This window comes from Balaenoptera borealis (genome assembly GCF_965194805.1).
Source record: "Balaenoptera borealis genome assembly, chromosome: 3".
NCBI classification, from domain to species: Eukaryota; Metazoa; Chordata; class Mammalia; order Artiodactyla; family Balaenopteridae; genus Balaenoptera; species Balaenoptera borealis.
The window spans coordinates 10,886,453-10,900,791 of record NC_138866.1 but is presented as its reverse complement, the minus strand read 5'-3'; the positions used below and the strand labels follow the sequence as shown (position 1 = coordinate 10,900,791).

The 14,339-nt window shown below is 37.5% G+C and overlaps 1 protein-coding gene and 1 long non-coding RNA gene across 9 annotated transcripts in view; one reads left to right on the top strand and one right to left on the bottom strand.

Moving 5' to 3' along the window:
* UNC79 (unc-79 homolog, NALCN channel complex subunit) overlaps positions 1-14,339 on the top strand; it is a 257,982-nt gene that overhangs the window by 107,811 nt on the left and 135,832 nt on the right. For all 8 annotated transcript variants that reach the window (XM_082384436.1, XM_082384433.1, XM_082384434.1 and 5 more), the window contains exon 14: positions 5,730-5,960. In XM_082384436.1, the coding sequence (XP_082240562.1) occupies positions 5,730-5,960 (231 nt within the window). The remainder of the gene's footprint in view (positions 1-5,729; positions 5,961-14,339) is intronic.
* LOC309625310 lies at positions 9,734-14,290 on the bottom strand. The gene is made up of 2 exons (XR_014242450.1): positions 11,798-14,290; positions 9,734-10,811 (listed from the first exon to the last, which is right to left on the bottom strand). It is a non-coding gene; the product is annotated as an uncharacterized lncRNA (long non-coding RNA).

Sequence of the window (14,339 nt, the reverse complement as noted above, 5' to 3'; positions counted from 1 at the left end):
TTAAAGTTTTACTGAGCTCTGTACACCAGAGCAACAGTCAGCTCTACCCACCACCAGTGCCTCCCATCAGGAAACTTGCACAAGCCTGTTAGATAGCCTCATCCACCAGAGGGCAGACAGCAGAAGCAAGAAGAACTACAGTCCTGCAGCCTGTGGAACAAAAACCACATTCGCAGAAATATAGACAAGATGCAAAGGCAGAGGGCTATGTACCAGATGAAGGAACAAGATAAAACCCCAGAAAAACAACTAAATGAAATGGAGATAGGCAACCTTCCAGAAAAAGAATTCAGAAAAATGATAGTGAAGATGATCCAGGACCTTGGAAAAACAATGGAGGCAAAGATCGAGAAGATGCAAGAAATGTTTAACAAAGACTTAGAAGACTTAAAGAACAAACAAACAGATGAACAATACAATAACTGAAATGAAAACTACACTAGAAGGGATCAATAGCAGAATAACTGAGGCAGAAGAATGGATAAGTGACCTGGAAGACAGAATGGTGGAATTCATTGCTGCAGAACAGACTAAAGAAAAAAGAATGAAAAGAAATGAAGACAGCCTAAGAGACCTCTGGGACAACATTAAACGCAACAACATTCTCATTATAGGGGTCCCAGAAGGAGAAGAGAGAGAGAAAGGACCTGAGAAAATATTTGAAGAGATTATAGTTGAAAACTTCCCTAACATGGGAAAGGAAATAGCCACCCAAGTCCAGTAAGCGCAGAGAGTCCCACACAGGATAAACCTAAGGAGAAACACACCGAGACACATAATAATCAAATTGGCAAAAATTAAAGACAAAGAAAAATTATTGAAAGCAGCAAGGGAAAAACGACAAATAACATACAAGGGAACTCCCATAAGGTTAACAGCTGATTTCTCAGCAGAAACTCTACAAGCCGGAAGGGAGTGGCATGATATACTTAAAGTGATGAAAGGGAAGAACCTACAACCAAGATTACTCTATCCGGCAAGGATAGAGTTCAGATTCGATTCAGATTCAGATTCGATGGAGAAATCAAAAGCTTTACAGACAAGCAAAAGCTAAGAGAATTCAGCACTACCAAACCAGCTCTACAACAAATGCTAAAGGAACTTCTCTAAGTGGGAAACACAAGAGAAGAAAAGGACCTACAAAAACAAACCCAAAACAATTAAGAAAATGGTCATAGGAACATACATATTGATAATTACCTTAAACGTGAATGGATTAAATGCTCCAACCAAAAGACACAGGCTTGCTGAATGGATACAAAAACAAGATCCATATATATGCTGTCTACAAGAGACCCACTTCACACCTAGGGACACATACAGACTGAAAGTGAGGGGATGGAAAAAGATATTCCATGCAAGTGGAAACCAAAAGAAAGGTGGAGTAGCAATACTCATATTGGATAAAATAGACTTTAAAATAAAGAATGTTACAAGAGACAAGGAAGGACACTACATAATGATCAAGGGATCAATCCAAGAAGAAGATATAACAATTATAAATATATATGCATCCAACATAGGACCACCTCAATACATAAGGCAACTGCTAACAGCTATAAAACAGGAAATCGACAGTAACACAATAATAGTGGGGGACTTTAACACCTCAGTTATCCAACGGACAGATCATCCAAAATGAAAATAAATAAGGAAACAGAAGCTTTAAATGACACAATAGACCAGATAAATTTAATTGATATTTATAGGACATTCCATCCAAAAACAGCAGATTACACTTTCTTCTCAAGTGCGCACGGAACATTCTCCAGGATAGATCACATCTTGGGTCACAAATCAAGCCTCAGTAAATTTAAGAAAATTGAAATCATATCAAGCATCTTTTCTGACTACAACACTATGAGATTAGAAATGAATTACAGGGAAAAAAAGTAAAAAACACAAACACATGGAGGCTAAACAATACATTACTAAATAACCAAGAGATCACTGAAGAAATTAAAGAGGAAATCAAAAAATACCTAGGGACAAATGACAATGAAAACACGACGATCCAAAACCTATGGGTTGCAGGAAAAGCAGTTCTAAGAGGGAGGTTTATAGCTATACAAGCCTACCTCAAGAAACAAGAAAAATCTCAAATAAACAATCTAACCATACACCTAAAGGAACTAGAGAAAGAAGAACAAACAAAACCCAAAGTTAGCAGAAGGAAAGAAATCATAAAGATCAGAGTGGAAATAAATGAAATAGAAACAAAGAAAACAATAGCAAAGATCAATAAAACTAAAAGCTGGTTCTTTGAGAAGATAAACAAAATTGATAAACCATTAGCCAGACTCTTCAAGAAAACGAGGGAGAGGACTCATATCAATAAAATTAGAAATGAATAAGGAGAAGTTACAACAGACACCGCAGAAATACAAAGCATCCTAAGAGACTACTACAAGCAACTGTATGCCAATAAAATGGACAACCTGGAAGAAATGGACAAATTCTTAGAAAGGTATAACCTTCCAAGACTGAACCAGGAAGAAACAGAAAATATGAACAGACCAATCACAGGTAATGAAATTGAAACTGTGATTAAAAATCTTCCAACAAACAAAAGTCCAGGACCAGATGGCTTCACAGGTGAATTCTATCAAACATTTAGAGAAGAGCTAACACCCATCCTTCTCAAACTCTTGCAAAAAATTGCAGAGGAAGGAACACTCCCAAACTCACTCTTTGAGGCCACCATCACCCTGATATCAAAACCAGACAAAGAGACTACAAAAAAAGAAAATTACAGACCAATATCACTGATGAATATAGATGCAAAAATCCTCAACAAAATACTAGCAAACAGAATCCAACAACACATTAAAAGGATCATACACCATGATCAAGTGGGATTTATCCCAGAGATGCAAGGATTCTTCAATATATGTAAATCAATCAATGTGATACACCATATTAACAAATTGAAGAATAAAAACCATATGATCATCTCAATACATGCAGAAAAGGCTTTTGACAAAATTCAACACCCGTTTATGATAAAAACTCTCCAGAAAGTGGGCATAGAGGGAACCTACCTCAACATAATAAAGGCCATATACGACAAACCCACAGCAAACATCATTGTCAATGGTGAAAAACTGAAAGCATTTCCTCTAAGATCAGGAACAAGACAAGGATGTCCACTCTTACCACTATTATTCAACATAGTTTTGAAGTCCTAGCCATGGCAATCAGAGAAGAAAAAGAAATAAAAGGAATACAAATTGGAAAAGAAGAAGTAAAACTGTCACAGTTTGCAGATGACATGATACTATACATAGAGAACCCTAAAGATGCCACCAGAAAACTACTAGAGCTAATCAATGAATTTGGTAAAGTTGCAGGATACAAAATTAATGCACAGAAATCTCTTGCATTCCTGTACACTAATGATGAAAAATCTGAAAGAGAAATTAAGGAAACACTCCCATTTACCATTGCAACAAAAAGAATAAAATACCTCGGAATAAACCTACCTAGGGAGACAAAAGACCTGTATGCAGAAGACTATAAGACACTGATGAAAGAAATTAAAGATGATACAAACAGATGGCGAGATATACCATGTTCTTGGATTGGAAGAATCAATATTGTGAAAATGACTGTACTACCCAAAGCGATCTACAGATTCAATGCAATCCCTATCAAATTACCAATGACATTTTTTATGGAACTAGAACAAAAAATCTTAAAATTTGTATGGAGACACAAAAGACCCCGAATAGCCAAAGCAGTCTTGGGGGAAAAAAACGGAGCTGGAGGAATCAGACTCCCTGACTTCAGACTATACTACAAAGCTACAGTAATCAAGACAATATGGTACTGGCACAAAAACAGAAACATAGATCAATGGAACAAGATAGAAAGCCCAGAGATTAACCCACGTACCTATGGTCAACTAATCTATGACAAAGGAGGCAAAAATATACAATGGAGAAAAGATAGTCCTTTCAATAAGTAGTGGTCGGAAAACTGGACAGCTACATGTAAAAGAATGAAATTAGAACACTCTCTAACACCATACACAAAAATAATCTCAAAATGGATTCGAGACCTAAATGTAAGACCGGACACTCTAAAACTCTTAGAGGAAAACATAGGAAGAACACTCTTTGACATAAATCACAGCAAGATCTTTTTTGATCCACCTCCTAGAGTAATGGAAATAAAAACAAAAATAAACAAATGGGACCTAATGAAACTTGAAAGCTTTTGCACAGCAAAGGAAACCATAAACAAGACGAAAAGACAACCCTCAGAATGGGAGAAAATATTTGCAAACGAATCAACAGACAAAGGATTAATCTCCAAAATATATAAACAGCTCATGCAGCTCAATATTAAAAAAACAAACAACCTAATCCAAAAATGGATAGAAGACCTAAACAGACATTTCTCCAAAGAAGACATACAGATGGTGAAGAAGTACATGAAAAGCTGCTCAACATCACTAATTATTAGAGAAATGCAAATCAAAACTACAATGAGGTATCCCCTCACACCAGTTAGAATGGGCATCATCAGAAAATCTACAAACAACAAATGCTGGAGAGGGTGTGGAGAAAAGGGAACCCTCTTGCACTGTTGGTGGGAATGTAAATTGATGCAGCCACCATGGAGAACAGTATGGTGGTTCCTTAAAAAACTAAAAATAGAATTACCATATGATCCAGCAATCCCACTACTGGGCATATACCCAGAGAAAACCATTATTCAAAAAGACACATGCACCCCAATGTTCATTGCAGCACTCTTTACAATAGGCAGGTCATGGAAGCAACCTAAATGCCCATTGACAGACAAATGGATAAAGAAGTTGTGGTACATATATACAATGGAATATTATTCAGCCATAAAAAGGAACGATATTGGGTCATTTGTTGAGACGTGGATGGATCTAGAGACTGTCATACAGAGTGAAGTAAGTCAGAAAGAGAAAAACAAATATCGTATATTAACGCATATATGTGGAACCTAGAAAAATGGTACAGATGAACTGGTTTGCAGGGCGGAAATAGAGACACAGATGTAGAGAACAAACGTATGGACACCAAGGGGGGAAAGTGGTGGGGGTGGTGGTATGATGAATTGGGAGATTGGGATTGACATGTATACACTGATGTGTATAAAATGGATGACTAATAAGAATCTGCTGTATAAAAAAATAAATAAAATTAAATTAAAAAAAAACCAAAAACCAAAAAACAGAAAACAAAAAACAAACAAAAAAAAGCTTTGGCCCAAAAGGTAGAGATACAATTGCTACAAAGACTTGTTTCCCTGGCCAAATATTAACAAGTTGTAGATTAAAAAACAAAACAAAACAAAAACAAAAGCAAAAACCAGGAAAGGCCTCTACCTCTTGTTAAGTGAATAAGCTGCAGCAGATATCAAGAAGAGAAGGACAAGGTAAAACAGTTACCCTAAAGTGGTATTATTTCACTCCTGTCAAGGGGGGGAGATTTCAATTACTCATAAATGTACTTTTAATAAGAATTTAAAAAAATCATATTTCAGTAATTCTTAAAATGGTTCAAAAATTTAAAGAAATAAATGGGCATTCAGAGGGTTCAAAGAACAACAACAACAAAAAAACCCCAAAAAAACCCTGCCTATTTCAAATGGATTATATGGGGCATCTTTTTTTTTTTTTTTCGTCTTTAACCAAACATGTAATAATTATGTAAGGAGGCTGAAGGAGAGTCTGATCTACCTATTTCCAGGTGAGCCTCTGCACGCCCAGTGAGAACACCCCTACGGAAAGCTTGGCCAGGCTGGTGGCCATGGTGTTTCAGTGGTTTCACTCCACAGCCTATATGATGGATGATGAAGTTGGAAGTTTAGTGGAAAAGCTGAAGCCTCAGTTTGTCACCAAGTGGTTGAAGACAGTATGTGATGTTCGCTTTGATGTCATGGTCATGTGCCTTCTTCCCAAACCAATGGAATTTGCCAGGGTAAGTGGAGGCTGTCGATGAAAAAAATTAATCAATAATTGATCTAAGAAAGAAATGGAAAATGTTATTTGAGCCAACCTGAGGATTATAACCCAGGAGAGAGTCTTTCAGAAAGTTCTGAGGACTGTTCCGCCCATTAGAGGTCAGAGCCCAGGTATGTAAAATTTTGAGACAAAGGGTTTTACGTCAAATGATGTATTATTGACAGTTTACAGAATCCACATCTACACATACAAAGCACGTAGTGGGTCATGGGTCATCATGGCCCTTTACAAGATCAAGAAGGAAAGTTATCTTCTAAGGAGTTGTGACCCTTGACGAGGTTAAGAAGGAATGTTATCTCCTAAGGAAGTCTGGTTAATGCAGTTGCACAACACACACTAAAGGGGATGCAAGAGGCCCAAATGGGCAGAGAAAAATTTTATGTTTAAAATTTTCTTGTCTTGCTATAAAATATGAATTGTTTTCATCAAGGCCTACAGCTTGGACCTTGTTGGAGAGGAGGACTTAGGGAGAAGCACTGTTGTTACAGAAACACTGGGTTTGCCTCTTGGTGGGTGTCGAGCCAAAAGACACAACCAAGGCAAAGAGCGGGAGAAGGAGGGATTTATTACTTGCAGCAAGTGAGGAGAACACCAGGGATCTTTCCCAAAGTAGTGTCTCTCCGAACAGCAAAATTGGGGAAGTTTTAAGCTAAGGGTACATGCATATTCATGAACGGGCTTGAGCAGAGGAGAATTCAGCATAGAATTGGGGCAAAGATGGACAGAGTCCAGACTTTGGTTGATAGAAGTCAGGGGGGTCAGCAAAGGTCAACATCATCATTCCTTAGGTTCTGACCAGTCTGGGGTCTCAGCATGTAGTCACCATCCTCTACCTGGTGGGGGGGGGGGCCTTAGTTCCTGCAGAACTCAAAAATATGTATCAGATTGTGATGTATATTCCTTGAGGAGGAACTATGACTCTGTTTTATTGCTGAACTATTGTTTCTTGACTGCTTTTCCTTTGTTCCTGCCCTTAAAATCATTAATTACTGAGACCTGTTCAAGGACAAGCATTGTGGCCAGGCTTAGATCACAAAATAGCTTAGGTGAAATGGCTTCTTTTCTGTCAAGAAAGCCATGCCTGGTTCTCTTTCTCTGGGGACACCCTACCCTATCTGCTTACACTACCTTAGCCACTAGAGTATTATCAGTGACTGTAGAAGAGGGACATCTCTCTTTAACTTAGTCTTTTATTTATTTATATTAATTTTTATTATAGCTAAGTGAGTTTAGTAACTACATTTTAAGTGATGTGCTGCTTTGATGTTAGTTTGGGATGGGGAAGAATGGCAAGAGGAGTGTGCAAAGTATCTTTAAGAAATTTAAGGGAATATTCTTTCCTGATATCGCTGAATATTTTTATTAAGAAACAGGAAAAAAAAAAAAGCCTTCCCATGAGGTGGCAAGAGCTCAGTCCTTTTCTGGTTTACAGTCTGTGGAAAGGCTAACATTTGACTAGGGGCAATTTCTGTGGTTTCACATATATTTCTAGAAATGAATGGTCCCTGCCCTCCCATCTGGAATGCCCAAAAGATTTAGGAACTGCCACAGTGCTCCTTTTCCTCTGGCTTATAGGACAAATTTCTCTGTGCTTATCCTCTTGCTTCTGCCTCGGTGGATCACAGGCTTCAGATATACAGCTGGTAAGACATCATATTTCTTGAATACAATATGATTTGTGTCTAACCCAGCAAGATGGATATCTAGAATCAGTTTCTGGCAGCAATATATGAAATTTTTTTCAAGGTATTTTCTAAGTTTTATTTTTTGTGTGTGATTTTTGGGTTTACTTTCAATGAAGTCTTGAGGCAGTTTTCAGTTTATTTTATTTATTTATTTATGGCTGCATTGGGTCTTCATTGGTGCGCGCGGGCTTTCTCTAGTTGCAGTGAGCAGGGGCTACTCGTCGTTGAAGTGCGCAGCTTCTCATTGCGGTGGCTTCTCTTGTTTCGGAGCACGGGCTCTAGGCGCGTGGGCTTCAGTAGTTGTGGCACGTGGGCTCAGTAGTTGTGACGCACGGGCTTAGTTGCTCTGCGGCATGTGGGATCTTCCCGGACCAGGGCTCAAACCCATGTCCCCTGCATTGGCAGGTGGATTGTTAACTACTGCACCACCAGGGAAGTCCCAGTTTTCAGCTTAAATAAGACATTTAAGGATAAAACAGAACACAGACCTTCTAAAGAGTAGGTTTTATTAGATTTCCAGGACTCAGAGCGTTCTTTGCATTTACCAAGGTACACTTCTTTCTTCTTTGGTGCCACCTACTGACTCATATATAAAATTAGATTTTTGCATGATGGAAATGTGCAGAGAATGCCATTTCCTGGCATTCTTTGACTGTGTTGATATGTTTTCTATTATTGTTTCTTTTGGAATAGTAAAGGACTAGCGTGATCTGATTCTGAAAGATAAGAAGAAGTGATTATGTTGGGAGGAAAACTATTCCTCTTATAGCTTGGGTCCAGTGGTTGTGAGCCTGCATATTAATTGGTAAGAGACATATTAACAAGAGAAGAGACAATATTTATTAATATTTACGCACAGGAGTACTCCTCATTGACGGGTAATTTCTTTAATAGCCAGAGATAAAAGGTTTATATACCAAACTTCTGGGGGCTAGGGGTGGGAGGAGGCATTTGGGAGGAGGCTTGAATGGGAAGATATGGAAAGTTCTTTTGGGCATTTTGATGCCAATGGAAATGGGCAGCCTGTCTCCAAGGCAGCTGAATTCACAGGAAACTCCCTTTGAAGGGGGTTAATGGCAGCTATATTTTTCTGGAGGCTCTGCTTTAGTCAGATAAGGGAAGTTCAGATAAGGTTTCTCTCTACATCTTCTTCAGCTCAAACGTTTTCACTGAAAAATAATCTTTATACCAACTCTGGTGGTCTGAGTGGGTCCCCACATTTCTCCTATCTGTAACTACCCTAGAAGTTTCACACAAAAAGGAATCTAGGTTGATTGACTTGGAGAGAAGATTTGGGTTAGGAAATGCTAGGTAAGAGATCTGAAAAGGAGGAAAAGAGCATAAATTAGAACAAGGAAATAAAAAGAAAACAAATATTAGTGGTTAGAGTAGACTATAAACCTAGTTTCTGAGTCCGAAGGGCAGCCAGTCAAGAAGGTTTCTAGAGGTTGGGCTTGAAGCATCTTTAGATGATGAATGAGACCATCAGTGTCATGGTCATGGTTATTTCCTGGAGCAGAGCATGGAAGATGTGGATGTTTGGTGAACTTCCTGAGTGGCCTGAACTGTTGCAGCAATAAGTCCTTTGAAGTTTATGTCAAGTTGTCCTGCTTCAGCTTACAGGGCTTTGGGACAAGACAACCTAGAATCTCAATAAGGATCTGGGCAGTCAGGTTTTAGTTCTTAGTGACACCAAGTGAAGACGGTAGTAGAAAAATTGGAAACATTAATTACTGACAAGATGTGCAAGACAGCAGGATCCAGTTTATAAAGAGGTTAAAAATAGCTCAAGGGCAATGAACAGGACTAGAATCTGATAATCCACAAGGATGGGTTATAATTTTCTGTTGAAACATAAAATTTCTCTCTCAATTACCGCCATTTTGATCAAAGAAAATCAAAGTAAGATGATTCTTGTTCACAAAATAAGTCTAGTCTCGTTAAATTTGGCCTGATTATTTGCATAAGTGCAGCAAAAATGGTATTTGACCACATGGGCCTTTAAAAATTTGCTTTGCTGGAGGTTTTTTAAAGAATCTCAGACTTTTATTGATTTATTTTTTTAAAGATTTTTTTTGATGTGGACCATTTTTTAAAGTCTTTATTGAATTCGTTACAATACTGCTTCTGTTTTATGTTTTGGTTTTTTTGGCCGCGAGGCATGTGGGATCTTAGCTCCCCAACCAGGGATGAAACCTGCACCCCCTGCATTGGAAGGTGAAGTCTTAACCACTGGACCGCCAGGAAGGTCCCTCAAATTGGGCTTTTAAAAGCCTCTCCACACTAGGAAGCCAATCTGTCATCATACTTATCTGCAGTACCTATAGATTTGGGTGAATTTCTCTTCTTCAGATCCCCAAAATACTCTGTTTCCTGGGCCTGTCAAGAAGTGACTTTCCTTATTTGCCTGTAGGCTGGGAACATCATAAGTCAGGTACCAGGCTGGTTTTTTCCAAGAGGGCTTTATAAGCATTGGTTCCATGATGTCAACCTTAGTTCCTTAAAGCTATCTGGTCATATTTGATTCTATGCATATCTTTCTCAAATATGACATTTCAGTCAAAGCCTTGATAATATAACCAATTTTTCCAATTATGTCCTGTTACAAGGAGAACAGATTCTTACTGAACTTGTGTAAATAGCTATATTGCCGTAAAAATAGGAGTATTGTAAGAGTTTCTGAATTCTGGGAGGTTCAGGTAGGGAGAAAAAGAAATGTTTTGCTTTTGTTTGCAAAGGTATAATCTACTAAATAGTCATGAGTTATAGATAGCTTAAGAGAAATCTTATACCCAGAAAACAGAATATTAATGAACCAGCAGTAAAAAACACATAAAAATTATCATCTTTCTTCATCAGTTCATTCAGTCCCATGTAATTAATTATTTGTTCTGCTTGGTCTTGGGTTAGCCGTTTTATGAACCCATTGGCTTCTCCACTAGAGTTCTGGAATCTTTCCTCAGTCCAGTGGTATGGTCTCAAAGTTACTTGAGCAATGCCATCAGAAGTCTGTACCCCAGATTACCTGTTATAGTTCTTTCCATGGGTCTCAGAGACAGTCCTTTTTGCTGAAGATGAAGCATTCTGGATAGTAGCCGATTGCAAGAGCTTTCAGGAAAACACTGGAATAAAACAATAACTGTCTGTGAATGATAAAAGGCTTAAAATGGCTGTATTAAAGATCTGATGAGAGCAACTGGAATTATGATGATAAAATTATGCCATTATTGTATACTATCAGGCAAAATAGCATAAGAATATAATAGTGAACAAAAAAGGCATTGACAGATTTTTAGAAATTACATCTAATTCCTGAAATATTTATGTTAAAAACATTTACCTCTACAGATATAAGCTAGGGGAGGTTAAGAATCTCTTCTTATTTGACCATGATTTTCATGCAGTTCAACATATTAAATAGACCTAATTAGTTTAACATCTCTTTTTACTAGGAGAGAACAAATCCTTTGAGGTTTTCCAGAGGCCTTCTCAGAAGTCTCAAAGTCAAGTTGAGATCAGGATTTTATTTAGGATTTGATTTTGGTATATGTGCTGCTGAAGCGAGCATAAGGATTTGATTTGGGGAAGCAAAATATCAAAAGTTGTCAAAATGTCAAAAGGTTTGGACACTTAATTAACCAGGATGACAGGTCACTATGAAATAATACTTAGTTATCCATTTAACCAAAATGGCAATACCGCTATCAAAAGTAAATATGGGATCTAACATAATTTAAAATTGAGAAGACTCGGTTCTTTTAAATAATTGAGGACATGATGAAGACATGTTCCCCCCCTCCCCACACACAGTTCCTTTACAACTTCATATTTTCATTCAGGTTTTTGTCCTTCACTTTCCTCTTTCTCATCTGGAAAGCCTTCACACAACCTCTAAACCACTATTGATACTTTAGGACAGAATTACAATCTTTTTCCTTGACGAGAACACCCCTCATTCCTTGAATATTTTGCATAAAGAGGTTTTTCCTTCATCCTTATTATTTCTAGAAGCTTCATTTATATATTGATTATAATTTTCAACACTTAATAACCTCTATTTTTCAACGAAGACCAGGAAGTAAACAATTGTGAATTGCTTGTCACATACCAGCATTTTGTAGCATACTAGCAAATTTTATGATTATACCATCTCATAACTTCTAGAGGATATGCTTCTTCATAGTATAATTTCTCAGAGTGGCAAAATGAACACATTTATTAACAGATCCAAACAGCTTTAGCTCTTTGTAAAAATAAGAAGCCAAAAGTAGATAAAATTAAACTTATATTCAGTAGTTAATGTTTTGGTGTTTTATCTTATTTAGAAATGATCTAGATATTCAATGAATATCTATTATTTAACTCAATATAAATTTAATTTCAGGTTACCAAAAAGATTTTGGAACCTACTTCTAAGAAGACATATTATAACACACAATTACTGTTGAAATAAAGTTTGTCATAATAATAATTTAATTTGATTAAAATGAAATCTATAAATTTTATAATCTTAAACCTCTAGTAAATATAATATTAGCTTATTTGACTAGTAAACCCACGTAGAATAAAAATGTATGCTCATATCATACTCAGTGCTGATAACTCAGAAGATGCAGCTGTTTTTATTAAACCAACAATATTAAAAGTCTTATTTATCAAAGATTTACACAAATTGTTACTGAACTCAGATTTGGCTGCTCACTGCTCAAAAGCCAATACTTGAGAGGCAAGTATTCGTAGAGAGGAAAGTTGCTTTAATTAGAAAAGCCAGCAATCTGGGGAGAAGGTGAACTCATGTCCCAAGACCAAGTTGGAAGATTGTGCTCAGCCATGACAGTTTTTAAAAGGAAAAAGGGGAAAGAATCTCAGTGAATCATTGAGGCAGGAAGTTGGGTTCTGCATCATTCCCCATTGGGTGCAGACCGGCTGACTCTTTCTTCAGATGTTATATTGCCTGCATGATCTGCCTGCAGGATTGCTAAGGGGGCTGCTGGGGGTAGAGACCTAGTTATTCTTTAACTCCTTAATTCTTCATTCTTGCTTCTTTTAATCTAGGAAAAGAATCAAAAAGTTAGGCAAGGCATGGTGTGCACTCAGGAGAGCATAAGTCAGGAGTTAGGTTAAATTGTCTAGTGATCTCGTTCCTATAAGGTTTGAGGGGAACAGAAATAGGCAAACAGGAAAGGGGCAAAAGAGCTGCTTATAAATCCCCACTTTTCAGACATCATTCCATTTCTGTGGGATTAGGGGTGAAGGTCTGTTTTCTGTAACTTCTTCGTGCTGACATAGGGCACTGTATTCTCAGAGTGAAAGATGTCGACATGGGTCTGTAGCATTTCTTTGCTGACAATTTTAGTTGCCCACTTATATATATGGGCAGAGAAAGCTACAATTATTTTGATGCCCACAAAGATATAGATTATTATGAGCAATAATGCTAATCCCATTCTATTGAGGCCAGTTCTTAGAAATGTGCTAGCCATAGATTCAGTACTGCTCAAGTAGGGCACCTTATGTCATGGCTACAGTCTGGTCATCATGCAGTCAGCTTTTTCCCGCTGGTGGCAGTTATAGTATCTGTAAAACAGCTCAGGAATGTGCACCAGACACTGAAAGATTCTGTGACTCTCTTGTCCTAATCATTAACTGCTTGAGCCTGCTTTTTGGTGACTCAGGGAGGCCTGGGAGACTTCAGCTTTTCTACAAACAAGAGGCAGGGGACATAGAGGGGCCTTTGTACTTGGGGGTGGGGTGGGGGCTCAAAGTTCTGCTCGGTTTCAAGATCACATGAACTTGAAAAACATTTGGGTTACTTCCTATATTTCTGAGAGTTTTGGGAATATTTAATTTTTTTTTTCTTTTAGTTTTATTGATCTTTGCTATTGTTTTCTTTGTTTCTATTTCATTTATTTCTGCTCTGATCTTTATGATTTCTTTCCTTCTGCTAACTTTGGGTTTTGTTTGTTCTTCTTTCTCTAGTTCCTTTAGGTGTAAGGTTAGATTGTTTATTTGAGATTTTTCTTGTTTCCTGAGGTAGGCTTGTATAGCTATAAACTTCCCTCTTAAAACTGCTTTTGCCACATCCCATAGGTTTTGGATCGTCGTGTTTTCATTGTCATTTGTCTCTAGGTATTTTTTGATTTTCTCTTTGATTTCTTCAGTGATCTCCTGGTTATTTAGTAACGTATTGTTTAGCCTCCATGTGTTTGTGTTTTTTACGTTCTTTTCCCTGTAATTCATTTCTAATCTCATAGTGTTGTAGTCAGAAAAGATGCTTGATATGATTTCAATTTTCTTAAATTTACTGTGGTTTGATTTGTGACCCAAGATGTGATCTATCCTGGAGAATGTTCCGTGCGCACTTGAGTCTGTATGTGTCCCTAGGTCTGAAGTGGGTCTCTTGTAGACAGCATATAGATGGGTCTTGTTTTGTATCCAGTCAGCAAGCCTGTGTCTTTTGGTTGGAGCATTTAATCCATTCACGTTTAAGGTAATTATCATATGTATGTTCCTATGACCATTTTCTTAATTGTTTTGGGTTTGTTTTTGTAGGTCTTTTTCTTCTCTTGTGTTTCCCACTTAGAGAAGTTCCTTTAGCATTTGGTTTTGTGGTGCTGAATTCTCTTAGCTTTTGCTTGTCTGTAAAGTTT